The 25,863-nt window shown below is 42.3% G+C and overlaps 1 protein-coding gene across 1 annotated transcript in view; it reads right to left on the reverse strand.

The window, feature by feature from the left end:
* Nucleotides 1-5,882: 5,882 nt before the first annotated feature.
* Ropn1 (rhophilin associated tail protein 1) overlaps nt 5,883-25,863 on the reverse strand; it is a 36,382-nt gene continuing 16,401 nt past the window's right edge. Inside the window, exons 2-6 of the mRNA XM_013515030.1 lie at nt 18,483-18,610; nt 15,132-15,249; nt 13,734-13,895; nt 7,343-7,518; nt 5,883-6,094 (exon numbers count right to left, since the gene is read on the reverse strand). Of these exons, the coding sequence (XP_013370484.1) occupies nt 6,028-6,094; nt 7,343-7,518; nt 13,734-13,895; nt 15,132-15,249; nt 18,483-18,592 (633 nt within the window). The 5' untranslated portion in view covers nt 18,593-18,610 and the 3' untranslated portion in view covers nt 5,883-6,027. The remainder of the gene's footprint in view (nt 6,095-7,342; nt 7,519-13,733; nt 13,896-15,131; nt 15,250-18,482; nt 18,611-25,863) is intronic.

The raw sequence follows: 25,863 nt of genomic DNA on the forward strand, positions 1-25,863 counted from the left end.
AGTTTGAGTTTTGCACCTGGAGATTTGTTAGGAGAGATTCACATCAAGGAGGGAAGTTTATGGACCCATTTGCCTCAACATTCTGTTATGAGATAATGCAAAGTAAGAAGTCATTTGGGGGCCTGTTGAATTAGGGAGTAAGGCAGGAGATTAGGGTATGGCCAGCTAGGTGGACAAGTGAATAGTGACCTGTTACAGAAACCCATGACACATGTGCAGAAAAATAGTTCCAAGCCCTGCACCTGGAAACAATCAGAAACTGCTCCCTTCCATTTTTCTCCTGAGAAATCAAGCAGGCCTAGATCAGACCCTAGATTGCAGTGCATTCTACAGTGTCCTGCGTTCTACAGAGTGTACTGCTTTTCCTGCTTTTAATTGCCCACACTCACTCGGCAGAGCATATTTCTTTCCCTACCTTTAATACCTTTAATAAATGTAAACCTGGGTATCTTTTGCATTTGTCTTGACCGATTCCTTGTTCAGAACAAGAACCTAGACAGCATCTCTAGAACGAGTCCACAGCACGCCAGAGCCCAGTAACAGGAGTACAGTGGAACCATTTGACAGAAACTTGAGTCAAGTACAGGGTATTTGTTTGTTTGTTTGTTTTTTTTTTTGGTTTTTCCCCAGAAACGGGAACCGAACTCACGACCTTGCGCTTGCCAGGCAGGCGCTTTGCCGCTGAGCTAAATCCCCAGCCCCAAGTACTGGGTATTTGAATCTGGATCTTTGTGAGGGGGTGTGGGCTACAGTTCTGTTGTCTGTGGTAACTGATGCTGTAGACCAGGAATTTACCATCAGGTTACTTCTTCAAGAAAGCTTTTGCTTCCACCTCTCTATAATTCTACAAACTAGACCAGTGATGGCGAACCTATAGTATGCATGTTATTTTTCTTTAAGACAAAAGATGTTAATGTATGAGTTGTTTTCTCTAAACGGAACCCTCAGTATTCAGACTTAGTTGCAGTGTAGGCACTTTGCAATAAATAAGTGGGTTTTAGATTACAGTTTGGGCACTTGTCTCTAAAAGGTTCGCCATCACTAAACTAGACCATCTGCTTATAGTCTGCACTCTGATGGAATGGCACCATTTCTATGAATTAAAATTGTGTGATGAATTATAATTGTATGAATTGTGAATTATAACTCAGTGATATCTGTCATTTCAAGTTCAATACAATCTGTGGAAGCAAGGGCCTAACTTTGTTTAGTGCCATGTTCCCAATGCTTAGCACAACGCTTTGCACATAATAATAATTTTAAAATTACTTGATTAAATAAATGAAGGAACCATTGTTTGGTCTGCTGTCATGCCTTGGTAATAATAGGTACTTGAGTGCCCAAAACTCAGAAGTATCCACGACTGGCCTTGTGATCCTGATCTGGAGGTGAAGTTCCTCTAATATCTTGGTCCTGTCAATTTTTTATCATTCAACACATTAGACCAGTGACTTTTCCAATTGGCTCACCTTTGAATTGTGAAAGTATTCATGTTGGACCATGTTGTAGTTCGTAGGAGACAACTAAAATGGCAAATACATGAAGACCTAAACAAAAAACAGATTTATAGCCAGGATATAAGATTCAAAAAATAAGAGGCTATGGATAATGTCACATGTTAGGAGCATGAGCTCAGTTCTGCCTGAAAAGGGTTGACACATTATTCTGTTGCCTTGCTCAAACCCATTTGGTGCTTTCTGGAGCTATTTCCAACCAAAGATTTTTGACCTTTTGAGATCATGTACAACTTTGGAAATTTGCTCAAGGCTTTGTAATTTTTGTCTATAGAAAATGCTAATGTGCACATTTCTGAAATGTATTTATATGTAATAATATCAGAGATATTCAGCAAGCTGCTCTGAGGATTTCAGGGTAGGATTCCTCTTCCAATATAATTTAAAGCCAACCATGCATACTAGAGTATCCAGCTCCTTCTTTTGCAGAGCCTGGACGATTCTGGAAGTTGCTGACAAACTGGGGGTGGTAATTCCCTAGTTGAAGAAGGAGAGCATGGAGCATAGTGAAAATGGAATTGAGCCATGATCTTTGCATTTTCCACTGAAGCTTTAAATGTATCCACAGTCTTTGCTTTAATCAAAAGAGCTTACTTTAGGAAAGAAAGAACCCACTTCTTTTTCCTTATGAAATCCTGATTTATTGCTTCCTGAATATTTTTCTTCCTAAAGGAGAAATACAAACCATCTGTTCCAGGGATCTCAGTTTGATAGCCTTCACTGGTGTCATGATAGGATTTAGATTTGCTGGGCATGATAAGAAGGTCAGTATGATTGATGTGACAAGGATCTGTTGATGGCAAGGATCAAGAGAGCTTTTGGAAGGATCTCTTAGGGAAGAAATAGTGTGGCTGGGGGCAATGTACCAGGTATGTGAGTCTGCTGTGAATTTTAATGCACCACCATCTTAGTCACTTATTTTCCTGTAGCCCCCATGGATGTGTGCTTGACTGAAGAAGAGAAGCAACACTAGTAGTTAAAATGTTAAAAGTGTTTAAAATCTCTATAAAGCTTAGTAGCAGATGCTGGTAGCTACCTTTGACTTCTTGCATTTTTTTGGAACAAAAGGAGCCAGCTTAGGTAAATCAGAAATAAAGAAAGTTGATGCCCATGGAAACAACCCTCAGACAATAACAGGTGAAGGATTTGGTGAGGAAGAAACCTTTAGCCAATGATGGATGGGGACAGCTTCCTCACCCTTCAGTCTGGGTTAATTCTGACATGTGTTTTACATGATCTACCAGAGTTTCCCAGCAGTATTGGGCTACAAGGAGTAACCAGATGGATAACACATCTTTTGCTGCCTTTCTTCCTGTCATTATTTAATTCTTTGTTCTGGTATAGATATAAAAGTCCACCCCCCCCAAAAATTCAGGTGTTCAGAGGATGGACTTTTTGAAGGTGATTGAATAATGTAGGCTCTAACTCCTTCTACGGATTAATCCACTGATGAGATCATAATCTGCTGGCATTTTGGGGAGGTAATGGAAATAGGAAGTGGTACCTAGTTGAAGGAAGTACATAATGGAGGCATTGCCTGGGACCTATATCTGGTCCCCACCCTCTCTGTTTTCTGACCACATAAGGTAATCAGCTTTCCTCCACCAAACCCTTCCACAATAATGGCTTGCATTTCTACAGGCCTAAAGCAATGGAGCCAGCCATTGACTGAACCCTCTGAAACCATGAGCAAACGTATTTTATCATAGTAATGAAAGGCTAACACACTCTTCTGTATCGTTTTTCACCATTCCTGGGATTACCTCCCAAATACACTATTTGCACTTAAATGTCAGAAATTTTCCCTGGAAGGAAATCCCATACCTAGATTAGTACTGAGCATATATACAAGGTAGTATGGCTTTTAAAAGTCATATAGACCTATATTCAAATTCTTTCTCACCAATGATGTCAAATAACATAATTTTTCTAAGACTTTTTCTTAATCTATAAAATGGAGACAATAGCACTGACTTCGTAAATCTGGTGATAAAGAAAAATTTGAAAATATATGTGAAGTATTGTATATAGTAGTTTGCATATAATAAGAGCTTAATAAGTGTTAATTATCATCAATATGATATTTGTAATACTATTGACATGGCATAGCCTAGGTAGAAGGTAAAGCTGTTTTCCACCCTGAAGTGACTACCAAAATAGGTTGATTTGTCAGATGTACTGTGGAGATGGTGATTCTGGTAAATACCTATGACTCAGTAATAGCTTAGTGGAAACATTGCCACAGGGAAGAAACTGTTGGACACCAACAGTTGGCTTAGAAGATGAGCACTTTTGCTTAGTCTCAACTAATGACTTCAATATTATCAGTACCTTCATGTCTGTGCCCTGTATACGCTTTGATGGCTATAATTTCATTAACCTCATTCATTTAAGGATATTGAGATTGTTTCTGATTTCAGTCTGGGTTCCCAAATGTAGGAAATGAAGGATCCTTTCATTTTTGTAATATTTACAAACTTAATTTGTTACTTTAGGACCTTCCAAAATTGGGTTCCCTTCTCTGCCCCAGTTTCGTCCCTATTCCCAGGCAGGATTGTTTTAATTCTTTGGTGATAGTAAAGAAAAATTGATACACCAAGAAATTAAGGCAGATTAAGCTTCCCTTCATTCTGTCATCCCAGTGAATTACAGTGCCAGATTTCACCTGCAGTATTTCAGCCCTTCAAACAGTTTTAGGCCACAGAAGGGATCAAAATGATGGACCACAATTGTTATAGGCAACTAAGTTAGATAAAAATATTATAGGCAGTCAGACAGGGCTAGGCTCTTGAAGGAGCCATTGCAGAAAACAAGATACCTTGCAACTGTGGGGGAGACAGGCACCTCCAGCTGAGGGCCAAACCTCAAGACAGAAGATAAAACTAATGCACTGACATACATCCCGCTAAGGACAGACATCAGGGCTTGATATTCTAAATAGGTCTCTATCACGTTGGGAAAGCTAGGAAGAGTCACTAACTCAACCCCCTACAGGAAAAGCCTCTGTTCTTTATTCATGCCCACCTGCTACATGACTTGCTTCCCTATTTGATCCCAATTTAATCAATTTTACCTGAGCAATTATGCTCGTAATCTCACATCATGGATTTGCTCTATAAAAATCCCTAGAAAAGGCAGAGTCTTTGGCAACCCACTAGGGTCCCCTTCTGTCTGTCTCTCAGACAGAAGCTTTCTTTCCCCCAGTAAATATATTCTGCTCTTAACCTCCATTGTTCCTAAAATTCATTCTTCAATTTTAGAGAATACGAACTCATACCAGACATCTAGCAGGTTGGGGGTTTCTTTCCCCTATATCACAACTGCTGGGAAGGTGGCAGCAGGCAGGATTATTTGTTGCTCACCCACTGCAGGTGCAGCCCAGTGATTCAGGTAAAGAATTTGTTTCAGCCCCTTTAATTGCATCACCGTAGGTAGAAATTGAGGCCCATGGCGACTTCCCATTACAGTTCCCTTTTACCTTTAGACACAAATAGACAAATTCTCATCAGTGAGTATAGAGAGATATATACATTCAAGCCAATGTGATTTTTTAGCAAAAACAACTTTTACAAGGAAATAGTGTTATGGATAGAAGGGACTGAACCAATGACTTGGCATACCTGGCATTAGAACAATGGCCATGGCCTTTTCACCCCATCTACTTACTTCAAAAAAGACAAATCTGGACAATCTTGTCAGAAGATTTTGCAGTTGTGGAAGGGATTTTCCCTGGAGGGTCCTGTTACATATGTAGTACTTCAGAAAAGTCTGTTTACATTGATTCTTTAATACTGATATCTGGAACCTTCCATGGTTATTACTTTTCAGGGCCACTTGCATTAAGTAATTTATGTTCATGTCTTAGTAGTAGACTGAGAACTTCTTGAAGGCAGGATTCATATATGATCTATTTGTGTATACCCAGAAACCAGCATTGTTCCTGGCTACAGATGCCAGGTTTAGAAAGGCAAACAAACAAATCATGAAAAATTTTATTTATCGGAAATGCAAATTCAGCTGGCTGTCTTGTACTATATTTGGTAACCCTATTCTTGGCACGTGGCTAACCTCAATAAGTATGGATGAATAAGAAAAGGAATGAATGACAGTAGTACCAGAAAATGGAGCAATGAACTGGTGAAAACTCAACTGACCATGTAAAAGATGCCCATCTAAATTACCCCTCATCCTCACAACACATCACAACTGGCTGGCCGGCATTCTTCCTGTTAAAATGTAACAGTATACTCTGGGCTGAGATATGTCTTCAGTCCAGGTTCTGTTAGTCACTTTTACTCAGTACTCACATGGGAAGAATACTAACATCCTTGTATCACAGTATTTTGTTCCAACAATTTTACATCTCAGTTCCACCCGTTTCTGATTTCATATGTTTATTAGTGTGTACCAGTTGTACAAGAAAACTGATTTTGGATGGTGTGTCGGGTTCAGCCATTCTGAAGTGCAATCATCTCTGTATCTTCCTTTAAAATTGCCAAAATTCTCTGCACTTTTATTCCAGCCGAACCCTGGGGTTTTGGGTAAAGTCATTCACCTTGATTAAACCATCAGGACCAATTCTGTTTGGAAAAACAGATATTTGGGAATAGTTCATTTAACAATTAATCTTAAGAAAGACAATCTATAAACAACTCTCTCCAAATTAGTTCTGCTGCTGTTCCTGCCCCACGAGCTTTTCCTCTGATCTGTTGACTGCCTGCACCCCAACCCCAGGCTCTCCTTCTCCTTCCTCCTCTAATGCTCAAGCCTGGCTGAGCCAGAGGCACCTGGAGATCTTGCTAGGGCACAGACTTCTGGACTTCATGCCTAGATTCTTGGGTTCAGCAGGTCCAAGGTGCAGCCTGGCGTTCAGCCTCTGTAACACGGTCCTACTGCTGCTCCTACTGCTGTTGGCCTCAGTTAGCTTTCTGTGAACCATTATCCTATCTATACCATTCTTTCCCTTCCCCTTCTTCATCTTCTTCAGATCATCCTTTTTGTGGGTGGGGGGATCTGAGACAGGGTCTCGCTATACTGTTCAGGCTGGCCTTGAATTCCCTCAGGAGTCGAGCCCAGGTTGGCCTTGAACTGGCAGTGATCCTCCTGCCTCAACCTCTCAAGTGCTGGGATTACAGATGTGTGCCACCATGCCAGGTCTTCAGACCACATTTCATGTGTCTCACAATTCTTCTGTGTTCCCAGAACAGTGTGATATATAGTTGCTGCTCATCTGTATGTCCTGATAAACCCATCATAAATTGAAAACACCATAGGCTGAAAATGCATTTTTAAAAAATTTAGCCATACTAAAGATTGAACCCAGAGGTACTATTCACTGAGCTGCATCCCCAGCCCTTTTTATTTTTTATTTTGATACCAAATCTTATAAATTTCCAAGGCTGCCCTCAAACCTATGATCCTCCTGCCTCAGCCTCCTGAGTAGCTGGGATTCCAGGAGTACACCACCATACCCAGCTTCCAAAATGCATTTAATACACCTAAGCTGCCAAACATCATAGTTTAGAAATGCATACAATGAAGAGTATTGGTTATTTTCCATTGAGATCATAAGGCTGGCTGATTGAGAGCTGCCGCTCACATTTTACTATGAAGGTTATTGTACTGTACACTGCCAGCCCAGGCAATATTGAAAATTCAGACTCTGAAGTTAGTTTCCACTGAATGGTAGTGCTTTTGCACCTTGGTAGAAATATAAGTCAAGCTCCTATAAGTTGGGGCCACGTGGAGTAGTAGCCTCACTCTAGCTTGGCCTGCCAGATTACTTTTCCCAGGGTACTGTCACTCCCAGTTGGTATAAATTTACTCACACTTCATGTTCAATGTAGTTTAGCATTCTGCTGACATGGGATGCAGAGATCTCCCCATCCACTTCAGCTATATATGTGTAGAGGAACTGAAAGGTACTGAAAGGGATCCGAGGAGGCCCACCGGCATGGTCACAGGATAAAACCTCACATATTATCTTCAGAGTTTTGGCAATGGTCTATAAAACAAGAAGATAAAATGAGGATGAAGCCCCTCTTCCAGGCTAGGTTCCTGGGAACAATTCAGATACAAGAAAACAAAAGTAACACTCTCATAAAATGAAGTGGTCGTGATGTAAGAATCTGGAAAGTTTGACATTTTTACACTCAAATGTCACTTAATTCATTCTAAAAACATTAAATAGCTGTGGGATATCTTCATTTTTCTTTCCTTTCTCTGTTGGAGGACTACTCTCTCAGAATTAAATTTATGGACTGTGGTATACTTTAATATATTTGTTACTGTAGTCAGAATAACCTCACTATGGGTGGGGAATTGGTTTTACATTCTATTTGTTTAGAATTATTTTTTCTTGTTATTGCCCTCCAATTTCATCTATAAAGGGCTTAGTTAACTCACCTGGCCCATAATCCAGGAAGATACTTGGAACAATGCCACAGAAGAGGAGAAGAAAGGAAGCCAAGGGTAATGTACCTAGGAAGGTAGGAGTTGTAGAGGCTGGAAAATGACCCTGCATATCAGAATTAACCCATTTTCTCACACTTATGGATCTATTTAAGTAGAACCACCTCACACTTTGAATTATATAATACTAACCCTGGTGGTGTTGGGGGAAATTACTAGGTTGTTGGGTGCCAAAAGTTTTATTAGAAGAGTTGCCACAGGAGGAAAACTCCTTCCAATGAAACTGAAGCATTAAAGACTGTGTTCAGAACGGATCCCATGTCTTTAAATATATCTAGCCTTGGCATACACTTAGGAGTGAAAAGAGCTCTGAAATGATTGGGTAAAAGATGGGAATGATTTAAAGAAAAGGCTGTGAATTAGCAAGCTCTGAGTTAGCTTTGAATTAGCAAGGACAAGTCAGCATATATGTCTTGGAGGTTTCCCCAGACTAATGAAGTTCAGATCCCTTACACACCCTCCAGGGGTGTGTCAGTGAAAAGTGAATCTTGAGTGACAAACTGAGGCGAGCAGTGAGGAACTGGCAGCTGCTATGTCTTCCCCACAACTGGCCAGAGGAGAACTGCTCTTCCCCGGCAGCTGGTCTTACTGTTCTGCTCTCATCCTTACGCTGGACACACTGAGTGTCTAGGTACTTCTTTAATGGTGGTGGCTGCCACTCAGGGAGTCTGGATGTCAAGAGACAGGTGAGGGTGGCCCATCTTCCTGGAGTGATACTTTTACTTAATGGCAATGGTAAATCACATTTGTGTTAAATAGTGTTAGTTTTAATTGAGTTAATATTTAAATTTTGCTTATTTCCATTTAACAAACATACTTTAAGAAACAGAATCTCCAGTGTGCAATAATGTAAAAATAATAAACCATATGATGGCGAAGCAATTGGGTTTGCAGCAGGCAGCTTCCATGTACTCTGCAGCATTCTCTCACGGAGGCATGGAGAAGTGCTGTAGGAAGCATCCATCCTTCCAGGCTCTTCCACCTGCTCCGGCCGTCAAGGCACTGGGCAGGCACAGACACGAGATGAGGTCGGTGTGAGATGCTTTGGGGTGGAGCTGCAAGCATAAGTGTGCACTGAACTGTATAACTTCTACCCACTTCATTTTCTCTGCTTCCCTAAAAATGCCTTGTACCCTTACTTTCTTTGATCTATCATCTTCGTCCTAGGGGTACTGTTACAGGCTAAACCGCCTCCTCCAAGTTTATATGTTGAAGCCCCAAATCCCAGAACCCAAGAGTATGATTCTACTAGGAGAAAGACCTTTAAAAAGTGAACGAAGTTAAAATTAAGTCATCAGAGTGAGCCCTGATCCATAGGACTGGTGTGCTTATCAGAAGAAGAGACCAGGACAGAGTGAGACCCAGACACAGGGCACACAGGGACACGTGGGGGAGAAATGCTGACACCTTGATCTCAAACTCTGGGTCTCCAGAACTGCCAGACAATAAATGGTTGTTAGTTACACTGTGCAGTGTGTGATGCTTCATGAGGTGCTTCAACCCCCGGGGCCACCATTCACTGACTAGTCAAAAAACAAGCCTTCCATTCTAAATCCTCAAAAGATTGTAAATGTTTTTAAGATTTATGAAGTCTAGAGCAGAGCTCTTTATTCTCTTGCATAAGACTTTATCTGGTAGAGACCCATCCACCGATTTAACTCTAAGATCTTATGTGTCTCATCTTTGAATCCCTGTTATAGTTTGTGTCTGGATGTCCCCCCAAAGCCTCATGCAGTCATGGGGTGGGCTTCTACAGTTTATGATTGATTCATGGCCCAATGTTGGAATTACGGATGTGAGTGCTACACACTTGCTCAGGGGCAGGTAGTTTGCATGCAATGTAAAGGAGGGAAAGAGGCTTGCTCTTTCAGCTGCTGCTCCTCCCTTTTGCTCTTGTTGCTTTTGCTATTTTCTGCCATCAAGAATGGCTGCCTTGCGCCATATGCCACCCTACCTTGGAGCCAGCCAAGTATGGACTGAAACATCCACAGACTGCGAGCTAAATAAACATTTCCTTCCTTAATTCTGGTGTCAAATATTTTGTCTCAGCAACGAAAAGTAACCAAGACAACCGTGATGCAAAAGGCTCAAAAGGTGCATTGCCTGCTAATACAACATAGGCCATTCCTTTAGGCAAACATGTATCCATTCCATACACAAACTTTTCCTTTTTATTTTTATTTTTTTGTATTCAACTTCTTTTTTAAAATATACAATGTATTATTATGGATTGTAGGTACAATATTTTAAAAATTCTTTTTCTTTTTGGAATTCCTCTCCCCTCTCTTCAATTCTTCTTCCCCTCCTTATTTACAGAAGCTTTGCTTTCAATTTTTTTCCTTTGATTCTTTTTTTGGTACCATGAGTCAAACTCAGGACCTTGTGCCTGCCTATCCCCTTCCTGTTTGAACATGCTCTTCTTACTTCTCAATATCTCTCCTCCACTTTGCTCCTTATTTACTCTTGGATGCTTCCTTTTTAGAATCAATCCCAGTGGAGCAGGAGGTGGCAGGCCCAGCCAGAAGAGGCCTTTCAGAAAGAGATGTGGGACATGGTTCTGCCCACCATAGCATCTGAAACCATGCCAGAGAGCTCACGGCTGGAGTCAACATTCCTGTTAGCAACTTGAGTAAAACTTCTGCCCTGAGAATCTCTACAGGGAGCAAACTAGATGGCACAAAGCTCACACTGGCCAGGAAATCGTGGGCTTGTCTCTGAGAATATATAGATGAACTAGAAGTCGTTTCCCTTAGGTGGTGGCATCCTGACTACCTCAGTCTGTTTGGGCTGCTGTAACAAAATATCTTAGAATGGTTAATTTATAGACAGCAGAAATGTATCACTCACTGTGCTGGGGGCCGGGAAGTCCAAGATCAAGGTGCCAGCAGATTTGTCATCTGGCAAGGCAACCCTCATAAATGGTGCTTTTTCACTGTGCCCTTACATGGCAGAAGGGACAAACAGGCTCTGCTTTTTATGGGCACCGCCAAAATGATACCAAAGGTGTAAAGCAGTGATGGTGAACCTTTTAGAGATGAGTGCCCGGACTGCAACCCCAAACCCACTCATCTATCACAAAGTGCCAGCACCGCAGTTAAGCCTGAACACTGAGGTTTTCAAAAAAACAACCCATACAGCTCGTGACTTCATTGCAGAGAGGGCTCTGCGTGCCTTCTGTGGCACAGGTGTCATACATTTGCCACCACAGGTATCAAGGCATTGGCTCCAGGGTTCACAGGGATCCTCTATTTATAGACTAGACCTTCAGGCTGACTCCCCTGGGGGTGTTCTTTGACAAGGATGTCAAGGGGCAAAGTCAGCTATCTCAGGATCTCTCAGAGGGGTTTACTCTTATCCAGAGGTAGTCATGAGGCCATCTTGTTGGAAGCAGAGAAGGAAGAATAGGATGACAGCCTGTTAGAAGTAAGAGAATCTCACTGTTTTAGGAAGGAAGCAGAAAGATACAGTTCAGCCAAATGTGGTGGTCCATGCCTGTAATCTCAGCACTCTGGGAGGCTAAGGTAGGAGGACTGCAAGCTCAAGCTTAGCCTGGGCAACTTATCAGTTACAGAAGACCCTGTCAGAAGGGGAAGGAGAAGGAGAAGGAAGGTAAGAAAAGAAGAAAAGGAAAGAAGGAAGGGAAGGGGAGAAAGGAAGGAAGGAAGGAAGGAAGGAAGGAAGGAAGGAAGGAAGGAAGGAAGGAAAGAAAGAGTTCATCTCATGGCTTCCCCTCCCAATTTGGGAGGCAGGCATGTCAGGAAAACTAGCCCCTGCACATGTGCTATGCTCAGGGAAAGGTGGACTGTGGCTTCCCACACTGTGGGAAAGGGGTCTCTGGGGGCATGGGGAGGAGATAATTCAGACATCTCACAGGTAGCAAGGGGCAATGAAGTAGATACCAAAGCCAGCAGATAGGAACAATGTGACAGGGACCCTAGGGCTCCTCAGAAGGGATGGACCAATCCCAGAGACACCAAGGTTCAAACTGCAAGCAGCTAATGAGTGGCTAGATAGGTAGCCACACTGCCATGGAGACCAGAGGCATTGGAGAAGACCAAAGGGCATAGAGACTCCTTCATTTGGCCATGCTGAGGTCCTAGATCATGCTTTGCCTGAACACCCTTTAGTCACCTTGGAGAGGAGAGGGGCGAGGCACAGTTTGGGAGATTGGGCGATTCTCCTGTGAGCTCTTTCAGTTACCACATCAAACTGAACTCTGGAATTGGACAGAATCTATTTATTTCTTTTATTCCATCTCTTGTGAGTGGGATAGATCATGAAGATCAGAATTCACTACAGGTAAAATAAGAAGGTATATGTCTTGCCCCTCCTCCAATCATCTCTGAAGTGGGGTGAACAAATTTTTAACCCTGTGAGAATTTAATAAGATCTATTAATTATTTAATTTTCCCTTTTGTGGTTTCTCCCACTCTTTGGATTTTTTTTTTTTTCCACAGAAGTGAGCTCAGTCTTGATTGACAGCTCATTTGTCCCACCCCACTCAAGTTTCCTCCCTCCTGAAGGACAGTAATTCTTTCCTTATAGAATGTTGCTATAAAGGACAATGAAGAAAAACATCAAAGTGAATAGTCTCTGCTTTCTTTTCCTAAAAAAGTGATTATGGAGAAGATTGCAGGGGAGTCTGTATGAAAAGTTGGACTGCGTTATTTTTGCTACATTTACTCAGAGATTAAAAATGTCAGATATGTGTTTCAAGCATATTTAAGAAGAAAGAAAAGATCATGTTTAGTTATGCTAAGCAATTCAAACTATCTTTTCATACCATTTCATTTGAGCATAGGCAATGATTCAATTCTTAAACTTGTATTATTTCAGGGATTATAAAAATCACATTTCTGATTTATTTCCTTTAAGTTAGAATAGTTTTTAACAAGAGTGAATCTACAGGTAAGATATTTCAGCTTTCAATGTATATAAAAACACTGGTTTCAGCATGTTTTGCTTCAAAACAGGAAAATGGCTTTTGTTTTTGTTAAACAGGTCAAATTTGGAACAGGCATGAATTTGTATGAATACCCTCCAATGGTGTTGACGTCATGACTATACTTCTACAAAGTCTCTTCTTGCTTAGAGATAGGTTCCAACTTTTTGTGTACAATTATGTTTATCTGATAGTAGTTTTCTATAGGGCTGCATCCCTTTCTAAAAGTCTGTAGTGGTGTCCTCTAGGTATCTGGAACCCACAAGTAAGCAAGTCTTATTCCACAGCTGACTCTTGATTATCCTTAGGAATTATGAATGAAGGGGGTGGAGTGGAGTGCAAATGAATATGAAGGTAATGATTGAAATTAATAAATAATCAAAAAGACACACTAGGTCGGGTGTGGTGGTGTATGCCTGGAATCCCAGCACTCGGGATTGCAGGAGGATTGCTGTGAATTTGAGGCCAGCTGAGTTCAAGGCCAGTTTACACTACATAGCGAGACTCTGCCTCAAAAAAACAAAAACAAAAATAAAACAAAACAGAAGAGCCATACTTCGGGTAACTCTTTCTGGAGTCTGACAGTTGCTCTACCCTCTCTTCTCCTAGCTCCTGTGTCTTGCTGACAAGCACAGAAATGACCTGAATTCTGAGAGTAGAAGACAAGAGGCACGCTCGTCCTCAGCCCTGGAGCAGACTGTGTGTATAGACGGACTGTCCTTCCAGGCCCAGAGACTGTCCTTCTTTTTTCTCTTTAAGGAAAAAAGAAAAAAAGAAAGAAAAAAGAAAAGAAAAGGCAAACTTACAACTCCAAGTGAGCTGCAAGCAAGAGCTAAAAACTTCAGCCATTCGATCTCTTCCGTGAAGCGACCCACATTCATCACACTATTAAACAGATCGGTCGGGAGATTCAGCACTTTCCACATCTGGGCCAGCTCATCTGCATGGATGATCAGTCTGCCACCAACCTGCAGGGCAGGGTGAGACACAACAAAGAGGATGAGGAGGGAGAAGGAACGCGGAGAAGCAGCTCCCAGGCCAAGCAGGGTTCCCCAGCACATGGACAGGGCAGGAGGAGGTGTGAGGGAGGCCAGAGGACCCTGTTTCTCAGTTCTTTTTTAGGGCTCAGTGAAGAGCTTGCTGAGATATAATCTGATATTTTTTAGCTCCAGATGTCAGAATTATGGGAAAGGTATACATTTATATTACATTTTAACTCATTTTTCTGATGTTGTTGTGATCTGCTTTAAAACAAAATCCACAGGCACAAGACCACTAATGAGACCTGAGGCCACTAATTAGGGGAGAAATATGGACAAGATACTTGGTCTCTTGCTCCAGACCTTGCTGAGTTATTTGTACAAGACTTCAAGTGTGTCCTTCCTATTTTCCTAGGAATGGGACCCACAGGAGTTTAGCCTGGATGTCTAATATTGCTTCATCTTTAGGGTTGTGCCATGTTCACTGCACAGGGATTCGATAGTAGAAAGAAGACAGGAGTGGATGGTTGGTTGTTGGCCAACAATTCGACGAAGCCACAGATGCTCCAGTGCAGTGCCCAACACCTTTCCTGGCCCCCTGATTCTGAAGAGCTGCTAAGCCTCTGGAATCAGGTAGTTGCCAAGTCAATCCTGAGTCACCCTAGATCTCTCTGGCTCTGATCCTAAGGTCTGGGATGGTGGTGTTCATCCATATTTCTTGGGCTTTGGCCAAACCACACACTTTCTTTTTTTTTTTTTTTTCACACACTTTCTCATGCCTCCTTCCTCTTCCGTTCTCTGGGCAAGTCCCAGGATAGTGTACCTGTGGAGAGTCAAGGATTTCCCTAAAAGCAAGGCTACTGCTGTACACAGGATGACAGGGAACTGCAACCTGCCCCTGTCCAAACAGATGGGTCACGTATCATGGTCTTGGCCCATGAGAGAGACATTGTTGAGAGACTGCTGTCCTATACTTTTCAGGAAAGAGAGGGTTAGCAGTGCACTGAGCCTCTGACATTCTGCCAGCTTCGGGGAGACCGGCAGGGACCCCAAGACAGCTCACCCTCCAGCCTATTCTAAGGGAAGACTTCCTTTCAGTCCAAGGTGGAGTGACCCTTAGGTAGTGTTCAGTGGCCAGCTGACTGGCAGGGGATAAATGGCCTTTGTCTGTACCCATGTCAACACCGCCCCACATGCCCCTCTGTGTGGCTCTGAGGACCTCACCCGAGAATGCAGGATCTTTAACAGCTCAGGTGTCAGTTCTGTCCAGTTGGACGCGATGACTCGCTCAGATCGCTCTCTCACTGGAGGAATCTCTCCCCGAGCTATAGCCTCAAAGTACCTGCAGGAATAAGAGCCAGCGGGGTGGGGGAGTGTCCCATACTCTGGTGACCTGTGGTGCCTTAGGAGCTCCTTCCCCTTCTTTGAAGGAAGGGAGTAGAAGAAGGAACATGTATAAAGACACCATGTTTATAGTTCAATTGCATGTGGGGAAAACCTGATGTGTTACTTTCTCCTTACAGCATGGTGAATACATAGGAAACAAAAATATTTTTTTCTTCTCCAAAGTGCAGAATAATCAACCAAAGTTTGGCATGCAGTTTCCTGGGGCACAGTAGGTCAGATCATTTTTCCCCAGCCCTCCCTCGGAAATGTTTTAAATATACACACATGGGGAGACATATAACTCCTAGTGTATATATAGAATGTATACATATGTATGTATGTGTTTGGTATCAGGCAGTGGGTGGAGAAGAGAAGCTGCAAGGGAACTGAAGTGACTCGCCTCAGACAGAGGAGAGCATGAAGAGTCCCAGAGGGAGGCAGGGCTTCTGGCTGGAGGGAGTGAGGGGTGGGCTCCAATAAGGAGGAAAATGCAGGCTGCCAGGGCACTAGCAGATGCCCAGGAGGCCAAGCAGTTTGAAAAGACTTTGTGGTGCAGATGAAGCAAAATCTTTCTCTTTTGTCCTTCAAAGTTGTAGTAAGTGATGCCTGCTCCTCACTGCTTTGTGGTGTGCATTCTGTCTGGCGGCCATATGGAGAGCAGACTGAGGCCTGTGTCACGATTGGTATGGGTGGAAAGGGGCCATCTGCAGCCAGGAAGGGTGCAAGCCACTGACATGTGGGTTGCCAGTGCTGTGTGGCAGGGTCTGTTCTCCGTCTGAAGTCTTGACACCAGCTATCCTGGAGTCACAGACTTCTACCATTCCCTGCATCATTTTCTCCAGATCCAGAGAGTACCGAGAGAATACAGAGGGACTTTTGTTTTGTTTTGTTTTGTTTTCCGGTACTGGGAATCAAACTCATGACCTTGCACTTGCCACAGGAAGGCACTTGTGCCACTGAGCTATATCCCCGGCCCCAATAAGCTATATCCCCGGCCCAGAGGGACTTTTACAAAAGAATATTTTAGGGTTAAGCCACTCAATGGAGCTAACCATTTGATACTTCTAAGACACAGGGCAACTGCAGCTAAAGCTAGGTGAACTGAAACAGTACCTTCCTGTCCCTCTTGGGGACCTTGATTGTTAAAGCACACCTTTAACAATATGAGAAAGCTCTGGATAGATCAGTTTTGGGGCAGGTGTAGGGACAGGGACCACTGCAGGGCCATAAGGACCTCAGGCTTTGCAACAAAACTTGGGGAACATCTACACCACAGCAGCTCATGCTGCAGAGGTGACTCTCTAGGTGGAGAGTGACACGCAGTACTCTCCAAACATCTCTGGACTTTTTAGTGGAACTGGTTAAACATGGAAATGAAACTACATGGATTCAGTCCTCTGGGATATTGAGTTTCATTTGCAAGCAAACAATTTCATGGTTATAACTATAGCAAATTTGTGTTCTCACACGTCTACTAGGTATAAGCCCTGCTGGCACGTGGTGGGTGCTTCTTCACTGACAGCGCCTATGTGGGAAAATTCTCCCTTGTGATGAATTAAATACATATTTTGTCTTGGAAAAACTTTGTGAAGTTTTATCTTTCAAAATGCTACAAGTTTGTAAGTCACAGAAGATGATCTGGTAAGTGCTTTTCGTGTCAGACTAGGATGGAGAGTGCTCTCGGGTCATGCTCTTTTTCACTGGAGTTACAGTACAAACTGATTTTTCACAGATGCCTAAAAAATTTATAACACATCAAGCAATATAGGAGCAAACAAGGCTACAACAGTGGAATGCTTTCTCCTATAAATGTCAAAGATGATATCAAGAAATGTCATTCTTCTTCCTATTGTACAATAGCATAAGAACAATAAAATGGAATCCTGAACTATTGTGTAGTATAAAACAAACACCCTGCCTGATTATACCAAAAGAAATTAGTCTTTTGATACTAAAGGCTAATCTTAGAGGAAACATGTAAAATTTAGAATGGAAAAATCGAACAGGGTTCATAACTAGGCCAACCAGATGCACTTAGGCCTGTTTTTTATGACATCACTGACACTGGCTTCCTTTCCTTCCCTTCTGGAAGCTGCCTCTTGCCCAGCCCAGGAGCACCTGAGCACTGGCCTGAGACTCCGTGGGGCACCCTCAGATGGTGGCATTCTGTGATTTCTCAAAGGTGTCAGAGCACTCTGCCCCATCGGCTCAATGCACCCTGGTCAGCCTAAGGACGCTGTTCATTCCCAACCCTCAGGCTCCCCTTTTTCCTTTCCTCTCTATCCTTCTGCGGCACCACTAAGGTGATAATCACCCAGCAGTAAGAGCAGCCCCAGAAAGGTCCAGCAGGCCTAGTTAGCTCCCACCTTCAGCCTACAACCCCAGCTGCCCACTGTCTAGCAGCGAGTTTGTCTAAGAAGCAATTTCATAGCTGAGAGACTTTCTGGGTACATCTGCTTCTGTGCAGGCCGGCAGCTACTGTGCCAGCTCCATCACTGAGCAGCCTCTCAGGGCTTATGCTCCAGGCACGCTGCCTGCAGCCACGCCTGGCCCCTTAGGTCCTCTCTGCCTCTACCTCCAGAATCCCATGTGACTGTGAGCATCTTTTTGTTCAGGGAGCAGATCCATTCAAAGAAACACTTAAAAAGATAATTTCACCAAAGACAAGATACAAAGTGTCTTTGGTCAGGGTTAAGGTGGGTTTCACAGCCTTGGAGGTAGGTGTTTCACTAAGGAGGGTGCCAGCCTGGAGAGTTCTTGCCCTCCCACCGGTGATCTGGGGCCGACCTCCCCCAGGTGCACGGCTGCCATCTAGCGGTGAGACGGGAGAACAAGGTCCAAATTTAAACCAGGGAAAGGTAAGTGAAATTGCCGCCCAGATTCGCAAGGCCCTCTTTCCACTGAGACGCGTGGACAGATGCAGGGATGCGGTGGGTGGGCATGTGCTGGGGTGTCACGGTAATTTAACTCTTGCTCTTTTCCCTGGACACTTGGTCTGTTGCCCTGACATCCTGTTGCTCAGTTTGGCTTGCTTAAGGGAGGGCATCCCATCCTTAGTTTGTATGGATTTTAAAGCACTAAGCAACAAGAGAACTGAAAAAAAAATCACAAAGATTATGTCACTCAGCTCCGACTTCTGGTCCACAGCGTAGCCTCCGAGGGCGCTGGAGGTGGGAGAGGGGCACGTACTCTGCACCCCACTGGATGAGGTCCTGGGGCTGCGTCCGGATGGCGGCTTTGGTGAACTGCTTCAGCAATTCCGGCAGCTCTGGGGGGATGCATACTTGCCTATCCATCATAGGCACTGATTGCTTGACCTGTGCGCAGGAGAAAAAAAATAAAATAAAATAGGACTCTTTGAATCAGAAGATGACAGCAGCCCTGAACAGGATGTCCCCAACCTCTGACACTTTCATTTTTGGGGACACCACTACCCTACAACACAGATGTTCTTTGTTGTAAATGTTTTTTTTTTTTTGTCTTTTACATAAAAAAAAACGTACAGGGCATCAAAAAGTAGAGATCAATAGAAGTAAAAGAATTCTCTAGTGTTATCACCTCCAAATAGTGGCTGTCTACTTCCAACTCTTTTCAATATATGTATAAATGGCAAGTGAGGTTACACACAACAGCCCATTTACTCAACAGTACATTATGAACATCTTCCCAAGTTGCTTTAACTCTTATTAGCTGGATAGGAGTTGTAGCAAAATTTTCCCTGTGAATCCTCTGTGGCTTGACATCGGTTTATTTCCAAATAAAAATAATTTGTAAACAGTCATTTGCTGGTCAGCTGTCTTTATACTTGCATGTTTTGATACATTCTACTTGTAAGGGGGAGAGAGAGAGAGAAAGAGAGAGAGAGAGAGAGAGAGAGAGAGAGAGAGAGAGAGAGAAACCATTTTCACAAAAAACGTCCCAGGACATTGAAACAAATTACAAAAATCTGTGGATGGTATATGATTTCATGCACAAAGAAACAACGAATTAAATTATTTTGTTTGTTTTTACTAGAGAAAGGGATAGGCTGCTGACAATATGGCACCTACACACCAGACAAATCTCAGTAAGCATATCTTTCAAGTTCTGTTCCTGAGCTTGCAGTGAAATGAGAGAAATCTTCAAGTGCCGAATAAAGTGAGGAAGAATCCTGAGTGGTGAGCAAATTGCAAAATTAGAGCTGAGATGGGGACAAATGCAGACGGCAAGAACTTGAAACTTGGAGATGAATGGCCAGCCAAGGAGGGAAGACACTGAGGGGTGGCCTCCAAGACGTAAATGACTGAACTAAAGGGTTCCGTCCTCTTCCAGGCTAAACTTGAGACCTTCCAAAGGACCACATTGTTGGTATGCAAAACATAGGCTGTAAACATCTGCCTTCAGGTAGAAAAAGCAACAAGAGTTGTCTCCATTGCTGCCTCTTTTAGGGAAAAATAGCCCCCCAAAAGTGTGCAGCTATAGGCTAGATGTAAGTTTAGATTTATAACAAGAACTGCCTCCTTAGGAAATCCTAAGAAGAGAAGGCTAAAGATAATGCTTCATTTTAGATTTTATAAAAAGCCACATATGCATAAATTTTATGCAAAATTGAATTTTACAGGATATTATAAAAGTAATATAATTACCAAACCTGTAGAGAAGAAAAATGAAACTAAAACACACACACATATACACCCTGAAAAAAAACCCTTGATCAACCTAAAATAAGGCAAGAAATGAAGGGAAAGAAGTATAGGAAAAGTGGGAAAATAATGTAATAGAAAATAATGTAATAGAAACTAATCCACACACATTGATCATATTAAAAGAAATGGTTTTAGGCTAGCACATACTTGTAACCCCAGCTATTCAAGAGACTGAGGCAGGAAGATTGCAAGTTTGAACCCAACCTGGTCAATTTAATGAGACTCTTTCTCAAGTTTTTATAAAAGGCAGAGTGGGTGGAGAGCTGGTGATGTAGTTTGGCACTCCTTGGGTTTAATCCTTCATACTGGAAAAAGAAAAAAAGAAAGAGGCAAAGAAGAAATGGTTCTAAATGTGCCAGTTAGAATACAGAAATTGTGTTTTTAAAAATTCATGTATAGTCACATATGAAAAAGCAAAGGCACAAAATATTGAAGGTAAAATTTCTCTCTCTTTTTTTTTTTTTTTTGAGATGGGTCTCATTATGCAGTTCAGGCTGGCCTTGAGCTCATTTGTAGCCCAGGCTGATCTCGAACTTGCAACAATCCTCCTGTTTCAGCCTCCTGAGCTGGGATTACAGGCATGCGCCAACATGCCCGGCTAAAATATCTCTATATAACCAAATAACAAAAAGATGTGGACACATTAATACTAGATAAGAGTGACTTCAAGGCAAATCATATCAGGAATAATGAGGTACACTACATCATGATGAAAGCTGCAACTATTGAGACAATAGCACAACTCTCAGTGAGTATGCGACAGCCACCACATGAGGAGTCATTTCTGCTTGGGATCAAACACACAAATGCACCCACATTTAGTATTGTAGTAAAGAGAAAGGGATGATAAATACAAATCCAGAATTGGCAGTTCCACCTGGTAGGGAAGGGAGAGGGCTGTCATCAGGGGGAGAGAAGAGGGAGCTCAATACTGCTAGTAATGTTCTAGATTTCAAGCTGGATGGTGACTAGGCATTTTATTTTGGACATATAAAATATAATTTTAGAAGTTATTTCTGATGACATTCCAGTCTATTTTATCTAGCACATGGCAGTGCTTTATTTTGCTTAGTGTGTGTGTGTGTGTGTGTGTGTGTGTGTGTGATAAAAATATGTAACATAAAATTTGCCACTTTAACCATTTCTTTCTTTCTTTCTTTTTTGTCTTTTTAAGACAGGGTCTCAATATACAGTTCAGGTTCTGTAACTCTTCCTCCTACTAAGTAAGAGTTAGCAACCTTGCCTGAAATGTCTTCAGCACCTGGGTGCAGGTCTTTCCGTTGCTCTTCTTGGGGAACTCACACGCTCCTCATGGCTCCCATCTACCACAAACCATGCTGATTAGACTTGGTTGTCCATCCACTTCATACTTCCCACTGCTTCCAGGATGATCATCTGCTGGGATTCACTGCCCATCTCCTAGCTGAGTCCCCTGCCCAAATTCCTTCCCTTCTTTCCCTTCCTCCCTTCCTCCCTTCTTTCTCTGTCCCTTCCTCTCCCTTCTGTCCTTATCCTCTTCATCCTTTCCTCTCCGCTTTCTTCCCTCTCCCTTCCCTCCCTTTCTTCTTCCTTCACTCTTCTTCTTTCTCCTCCTCCTCCTTCTTTTCCTTCTTCTTTTTCCTCCCACTCCCAGGACCAAACCCAGGGCCTTACACATGCTAGGCAAGCACTCCACCACTGTACACTCCCCAACGCCCCAATTCTTTTCTACACAATATGCCACCATTATTTCTGTCTTCTAGCTTTAAAGCTCTGCAATCATCAATTCTTTTCAACTGGTTAAATCTCATTAAATCCCATCGGTACTGCCTTTAAAATGTGTCTCCATTTCATTCCTATGTCTGTTCCTCTTCTTCTGGTTGAGCCCCCTCATCACCCACTGTGTAGCCTATTGACAGGTATCCCTGTCTCAGGTCCTCCTCTGGTCCATTATGTCTAGGGCAACAAGATCTTGCTCCTTTACTACTTTTAGTAGACCAGAGAGCCCTGCTCAGAAAACAGCAATCATATCCTGACTTTCAAGGGCTCATAACATGCATATCATTTTAAACTACAGTTTCTTATGATTAGTTATTAACACAAATTTCCAACACAGTCCACTGTGGCCACTTCCCAAGAAAGTACATGTCTGAAGCTTTACGCTTTTTTACCCACTGAGAACAATACTCTACCCTGGTTTTTTCTCTTTCTCAAGTAGGTTGCTATTCTTTGAAGTGTCCCTGCCCTTCTTTCACCTCTTCAAACTCTAACATCATCAGGGTTCACCTAAGTCCATCCTGTGCTTTCCTTAAAAACGAGTGGCATCAAATATCATTTGTACCCTTTTTTTTCACCCTGGTACCAGGAATCGAACTCACCACCTTGTGCTTGCCCAGGCAGGCGGTGTGTCGCTGAGCTAAATCCCCAGCCCCCATTTGTAGTACACATTTTTACCATTAAATCCTATTCTGCCTTTTATGGCTCTCTCAAGCCCAGCTCACTATCAATGGCCACAGGGGAATGGGTTCCAGGTGTGCCGTGAGAGATTTATGGCTGTGAAGTTTTTACTTACAACCATTTTAAAGCCATTCACAAGGTTACGGCAGTTGAAATTATATGTGAATACTGTTTGGCACAGTTGATAAACTTCCGGATTTCAGCCCTTACGGATTTTGAGCTTAAAGTTTTATGTATGACACCAGCCACACGCTTCTATTGGCCTTTGCCTTTCATCCATTCCAGTAAAATTTTGCCTGTAAATGATTACTGCAATATATTTACTAACAATTATCATCTTTGTGCATATGGATTTAAAAATGTAATTGTCCCTTTGATCTAACTTGCTCCTGTTTTTCACACTATTTTACAAAGTAGACAATCTGCTTTGATCACCACCACCATCACCACTTGTCTCTACTAAAAATAATTTTGTTCATTTTTCTCAGTTGTGACTTGATTTGTGCCTTTATTCTTGGCTTTTGATGTTAATAGATATCTAAAATCTTTTGGGATTTTTATAATGACTTGCTTATAGAAATAAGAATAATGTTTCCTTCTAAAAACAAATAACAATGGGAATAATTCCATTGATCAGTTGACACTCTAGGCCTTTAGTATCTTGTAAAAACCATTTATCAAAAATATTTTTATTATATAGTACTTCAAATAAGAACCATTGTGTTGAAAGTTTCACATTTAATAATTAAATATCTCCCAAACTACCCTCTTACTAAATGCTTAATTTTTCAAAAATGTCATGTGGTTTATTTAAGAATATTCTTAAGAAAGGACAATACTGAAGGTTAAAATGGTGGCGCAGAAGCCAGCAGCAAATTATAACTTCTGTGGGACATGGAACTGAGACACTGGAAAATGATGATTTAACAAGGAGAAAGAGAAGAGCTCTTGGGCCCAAGAAAAAGTCAACATGAAAGTTAAAGATCATGGAGCAGCAGAAGACAATGCAGAGAAAAGCAGAAGCAGTGTGGAGCATTAACTGGCTTCCGGGCAGGGGACTGGGCTCCACAAGAACAGGGCAAGCACAGAAAGGGCTGGCAGCCCCCATGATAAAAAATGAACAGGCAGCGGTAGCCCCAGGAAAGCCCACTTTATTGTAAGCTTCAAATGGAGTGTTAAGTTTAGCTGTCAAAGTGACTCCACATGGCAGACTAGCTTTGGAGAAGAAATCCAGTGCAGTGCCATATAGGAGTGATACAATCAGAAGCCACTTTGAGGAGAGGTTTATTGTTTAAGACTGAGCTACCCTGGGAATCAGAAGTTACAGAACAACCATTTCAGGGCCTCTAGGGTCACCCTACTGCAGTAACTGGGAGTACGGCTGTCACAAAAGACAGTTGTGGAGAGGAGGAAGCTAGTCACAGACCCCTTCAGAAGTTTAAACAGCAGCAAGCTCAGGTCGTGGAGACCACATTGGTCTCACCCTCTGGGGTAAGGGAGCTAGGCCACTTGTGTGTGTGCTGAGACTGAATCCAGTGGACTGCTTACTTCCCCCTGCTGCCTACTTCCAGCACAGAACTCAGTGATGTGCTTGTTTTCTCCCATCACCAACATGACCAGTACTATGTTCTCCCTGTACCTTTGTCATGTCCCTGGGTAAACGGACAGAGGAGCCGCTGGAGCAAGTGGGGGACCTCATAAACTCACAGATTGCAAAGCTAGTCAGAGATAACAGTGGCTCATGATGCACAAATGGGCACAAAAAATACTAATAGCCCATGAGGTAAATACAGGCTTGAGGTAGATGACACAATTCACTGACCGCCCACCCCAGTGAGAAAGGTGGGGCAATACCTAGCACCAATCAGTGCTATGTGGAAATGTAACAGGCTCCAGGTGTAGCTCACTATCCCCACCCCATATCTGATGGGTTCTAATACTACAGGCCTGGAAACTCCCCCCTTTAAACACCTCAACATGTAGGAAAGTTTTAAACTCACACCTCTTTTTATTTTTTCCTTTTCTTTCTCCTCTTTTTTCTGTTACTTTTACCTAATTCTATTCATTTTTTAAATTCTTTTATTGGATTTTTAAAACATCACTTTTCTCTCTTTTTCATCTTTATTTTAAAAATCTTTTTCCATCATCATAGTCATCATCATCACTATGAACTTTGAATAACTTTTTGCTGTTTATTTATGTTGTTATTGCCAATTACTTTTTTGTTGCTAACAATGGTATAGTTGTTGCTTTTGTAATCTTTACCATCTGGTAAAGATTGACAATCTTGTTTGTCTTTGTACTGTTGACACTACTATAGTTCACTTTCTCCTCTCTGAGAATCAAGTCCTCAGAAGAAGGCTGGACACCAAGATGACCCTCAAATAGAAGCAGTGGAGATATTCACCCCAACAAATGCATAAATCTCAATATAGAAACACAAGCAGTGTGAAAAAGCCCAACTCCTCCAAATTTTCATAATTCTCTGAAATACATTCAGTAACTGAATGCAAAGATATAGAAGTGGATAAAATGCCAAAGAACTCAAAAGACCAATTGAGAAGATGATTCATAAATTTACAAATGATATAAATAAACAGCTAAATGAATTAAGGAAGACAATGCAGGACACGAAGGAGCAATTCAGCAAAGAGATTCTGAAGAAGAACCAAATAAATTCTGGAAATGAAAAGTACTATAAGTCAAATTAAAACCTCAGTAGAAAGCTTCATCAATAAACAGGACCAAGCAAAAAACAGAGTTTCAGGGCCTGAAGATAAAGTTGAGGAATTATTATATGCAGACGTGGAAACAGACCCCCCAAATTATGAACAAAACACGCAAGAACCCCAGAACATGGTTATAAGATGAAATTTGAGGAATTTTTGGTATAGAAGAGAGCACCAAGGTTCAGGCTAATGGGAGAGAAAAAATTTTTTTTGAGACAGGGTCTTGCTATGCAGTCCAGGCTGGCCTTTAACTCACTATATAGCCCAGGCTGGCCTTGAACTCATGGCTATCCTGCCTCAGCCTCCTGACTTCTGGGATTACAGGCATGCTCCAACATACCCAGCTCAGAGAAAATCTTTTTAATGAAGTAATAACAGAAAACTTCCTAAATCCTGGGAAATATATAGATGTCCAGGTAAAGGAGGCATTTAGAACCCCAAATAGGCACAAACAGAAATGTGCTTCTCCATACACTCGTAAATGAGGCTTCTCAGAGGCAGCAGGACTATGTGTTGGTCCACTGATTGGATTACCATGTTTCTGGGTGTGGCTGAATGGATTTACTGAAGACGAAGCCCCACTCTTGGTGTGGGTGACATCAACTAATACATTTGTGACCTCGATAAAATATAAAGAGACAGAAGGAAGGCAGGTTTTGTTGCTTCCTGCCTGCTGTGCCATGAACTCTTCCTCCTCTGCTATGTGCTTCTGCCATGCCA

Source organism: Chinchilla lanigera, unplaced genomic scaffold, assembly GCF_000276665.1.
Source record: "Chinchilla lanigera isolate Chin_1 unplaced genomic scaffold, ChiLan1.0 scaffold00026, whole genome shotgun sequence".
NCBI classification, from domain to species: domain Eukaryota; kingdom Metazoa; phylum Chordata; class Mammalia; order Rodentia; family Chinchillidae; genus Chinchilla; species Chinchilla lanigera.